Source organism: Entamoeba dispar, genomic scaffold (genome assembly GCF_000209125.1).
Source record: "Entamoeba dispar SAW760 scf_1105229461767 genomic scaffold, whole genome shotgun sequence".
Classification (NCBI taxonomy): Eukaryota; Evosea; order Mastigamoebida; family Endamoebidae; genus Entamoeba; species Entamoeba dispar.
In genome coordinates, this window is record NW_001854857.1 from 14,738 (window position 1) to 18,672 (window position 3,935).

Genomic DNA, 3,935 nt, shown 5'->3' on the forward strand with positions numbered 1-3,935 from the left:
TAGAAGATAAAATAAATAAGATTAATAAATGATATAACAATAACATATGATAAACGTTAATTCTGATATTTACTAACAAATTTGAAATGTATAGATTTCTCTATTTCAAAATAAAACAAATTAATAAACTAAAATGAAAGTAAGTCCAGTATTAATAATAATAATAAATGGATTAGTTAATAAAGAATCAGGAAGAATGTTAAAAGAACAAAGTATAATAATTAATATAAAATAATGGTAAAAGATATAATAATTAAAAACATGAAAGAATTAATGAAATATTGTGGATATTATGAAGGTGAATGTAGAGATATAGAAGAACTTCATGAACAAATTATTCAATAGAGAATGAATGATGTAATCTCACCTGAACAATATAAAATAGAGAAAACAAGAACTACTGATTCTTATTTTATTAATATTTCTTTAATACAGTAACACTTTAATAAGATTCAACCCTGACCGAACAGAAATTCCATGATTTTTAAATTAAAAAATAATAAAATGAAACAAAAGAGATTTAAGAAGAATGATCAATATTATAGAGGAAATAACAAATATCAAAGAAGTTTAATACAAAATAGATATTCATAGATACGGTCATTTTGAAAATAGACATGGTATAATGATAGAAACAATAAATATTATCACCATAACTACAATTATCATAATAGAAGATACAAACAATATCATTACAAGAACAATAACAATCAAAACAGAAAATACAGAGGTAAGAGATATTACAAGAAAGAGAAAAGAAAATAATAATAAAAGAAAGGATAAAAAGAATTAAAGATATTGAAAGGTTAGTAACAAGAATAAAAAAGAAAATTGGAAATGAAGATAAAGAGAAAGAAATACTAATTGAAAATGAAGAAAAGAGAGAAGAAATAATACAAGAAGAAGTTAAAGAAACAGGTGAAGAAGAAATAAAAGCAAATAATAAGAAAGAACATCAAAAATAAAAGAGTTAGAAGATAAAAGAAATAAAAAAATTAAGAAAATAAGAAGAAAATAAAAGATGAAAGGAAGAAAGACAAAGAAATAATAAGAATAAAAAGTATACATAAGATGGAAATATGTGAAAAAGAAGAAAATATAAGGACACTAAAATGAAATCAAGAGAAAGAAAAGAAGAAGAAATCAAGAAAAGAAAAACAAGAGGGCGTTTGAAGAAGAAAATAAAAGAAAATAAAAGACAAGAAAGAGAAATACAAAATAAAGATATTTAGAAACATTTTATCATATTAAAAAAGATATAAACTGTAAACTATAAATGACTTGAAATTACATTAAGATACTTCAAAATACCAGTTCAAATAACACAAATAATAAAAAGTATGAATAAAAGATGGAGAATAAAAATGTAAAGAAGAAATAAAAGAATTTAAAATAAAAAATAGTAACTTACAATGTGACTCACTATCTCCTCTCTTATTTATATTACAAATGAATTAGTTTGTGATGGGATTGATAAAATAAATGAAAAATAATTAAAAGTAACACATATATTGTATATTGATGATGTTAAATTAACTAATGAAACAAAAAAAAAGAATAGAAATAATACACAGAAAATAAATCATACAACTGAATCAATATTGAAATAAACATAAATAAATGTGGAATATTAAAAAGAGGAAATGTAATTATCCCATATGGCATGAATAATATACTATTAGTAGATGAAAAAAACATATAAATATTTAATGGTTTATCAAATTACAAGAAATGATGAATCAAGATGTATAAAGAAAATAATTAACAATAGTAAAGATTGATTAGAATAAATAAAAGAAGTGATAATAATAAGAATTATATTAATAGAATAAATACAGAAATAATACCAAAATTCACGTATAGTAGTTTTGTTGTTAAATGAACAATTATGAAAATAAATGAAGTAGATAAAATGATAAGAAAATGATTAAAAGAAATATAATAGGAACATGTATACCCTAGATCATATGTAAATCAAAATAATAATAGAGAATGATTAAAGAGTGAAATAGATGAATAATAAAATAATAAGAACAAATATGTATTTCACCATGAAAAGATGTGATAAAATATGAAATAAGATAAAATTAAATGAAATAAAAAGAAAGGAACAATGAATAGATTGTATAAATCATGTTGAAAAAGAGTAAATAAAGAAGAAATTAAAAAATGAATGAGGAAGAAGAAAAAAGAAAGATAAAAAGAAAATAATAAAAGATATAAAAAATAAATTTCAAGAAGAAAACATCAATAAATGGAGAAATAATTAATGAAACTTTAAAAAGATTTGAAGATAAAATGACAAACTAAAATAAAACAATTAAAATATTGAAAAAAATTAATATTATAAGGAATATATTCAAATAAAGAAAAAGCAAGAAATAATGGAATAATGAAAGCAATATGAACCATGAACCAAAGTATTTAATGTGTAGTATCTGTAATAAAATAACAACGATAAATCATATCATTTACATAATTACTAAAAAAACATAGATGAATAAACACAATAAAATGAATATTATTTAGAGGTTTAAAAATTAAATAAGAAATATACACAGATGAAGAAATAAAAAAGAAGAAAATACAAAGAAATTAATAATAATGAAAGAAGAATTAAGAAAAATGAAAGAATAGAGATAAAATACTTATGATTTTGAATCAAGAAATAATAAATAAAAATGAAATTTTCATAAAAGACCAGATATTTATGTAAGAGATTTAAAGAAGAGAGAAGCACTAATCATAAATATGATAATAATAAGAGATAAGGACATAAGTAATATATTTATAAATAAAATAAATATGTATATGAAATTACATGAACATATTATAAAAATAGAAAGATTAATAAGAATAATAATTATCCCATTCGTAATAATAATAGGTTAGTTGATAAATAAAGAAACAGTTCGATTATTAAGAAGTGAAAGAATTAAAATACCATTGGAAATAATGGATAAAGATATTATAATATCAAATATGAAAGATCTTATGATATACTGAATTGATAATTGTGGAGAATACAGAGATGTAGAAGAATCAGAAGAAGTAGAATCTACTGAGGGTGAAGGACGGGAAGAAATTCTCACCTGAGCAATATGTTAAAATTATTAAACCTTAATTTATTATATTTTTATTTACTTTCATTTTTATAATCATGCACAAACGTGGTATGCTTATTTTTACTGGATCTATTGGAGTTGGAAAAACATCAACTATTGATGCATTTATGAAATATTTTGAAACAGAAAGTGTTGGAAGAATAAAAGAATATATTGATTATTCACCAATAGAAGGAAAAAAGTTACTTAATGGAGTAACGAATGGAACAATAAGAAATTATACATTACAAAAGTTTATTATTCAATGTTATAAAGAACAATTGGAAAACAATAAAAATAAAAAATTACTAATTTTTGAACGTCATCCTCGTGAAGCATTAAAAGTATTTTGTGAAATAGATAAAACATTAACAGAAAAAGAAAAAGAAGAAATTAATGAAGAAATAAGTAAAATAGAAAAAGAATATGAAATAAAATATAATGAAGAATATTATTTTTATTGTGATGTTTCAACTAATTATTTAACTCCAGAAGGTGTTGCATTAGCTATTTTATCTAGTTTGAGTGGAAGTGATGTAATAAAATTTGATCATTATGTACATGTTATTTTTTTAAGATGTGATTTTGATTTACAAAAGAAAAGAATTATAGAAAGAAATAGAGGAATTATTTCAGAAATAAATTTTGATTATATTAAACAAGTTAATGAATGTTATGAAAGTTGTTATATCAAAAATTAATAAATAAATGAATTAATTTTAATTTAATCTGTTCCTGTTTTTTCTTTAACAAAATATTTGTTATTACAAATATATTCACAACCACCTTGTAATGTACATCTCCAGAAACAATCTTGACATACAAGCATAA

The 3,935-nt window shown here is 20.8% G+C and overlaps 1 protein-coding gene across 1 annotated transcript, besides 10 other annotated features; it reads left to right on the forward strand.

Annotated features, from left to right (window-relative positions):
• Positions 1–213: 213 nt before the first annotated feature.
• Positions 214–260: a sequence feature (AT_rich).
• Positions 261–480: 220 nt separating this feature from the next.
• Positions 481–506: a sequence feature (AT_rich).
• A 168-nt stretch (positions 507–674) lies between these two features.
• Positions 675–856: a microsatellite.
• Positions 745–891: a microsatellite.
• A 13-nt stretch (positions 892–904) lies between these two features.
• Positions 905–1,227: a repeat region.
• Positions 1,203–2,783: a repeat region.
• Positions 2,784–2,867: a sequence feature (AT_rich).
• Positions 2,868–3,104: 237 nt separating this feature from the next.
• Positions 3,105–3,159: a sequence feature (AT_rich).
• Position 3,160: 1 nt separating this feature from the next.
• Positions 3,161–3,805, forward strand: EDI_087410 (uncharacterized protein; the record flags this gene model as incomplete). The annotated part of the gene is made up of 1 exon (XM_001738934.1): positions 3,161–3,805. One exon carries the CDS (start codon positions 3,161–3,163, stop codon positions 3,803–3,805), a length of 645 nt encoding a protein of 214 aa, XP_001738986.1.
• Positions 3,478–3,553: a microsatellite.
• Positions 3,797–3,833: a sequence feature (AT_rich).
• Positions 3,834–3,935: the final 102 nt, after the last annotated feature.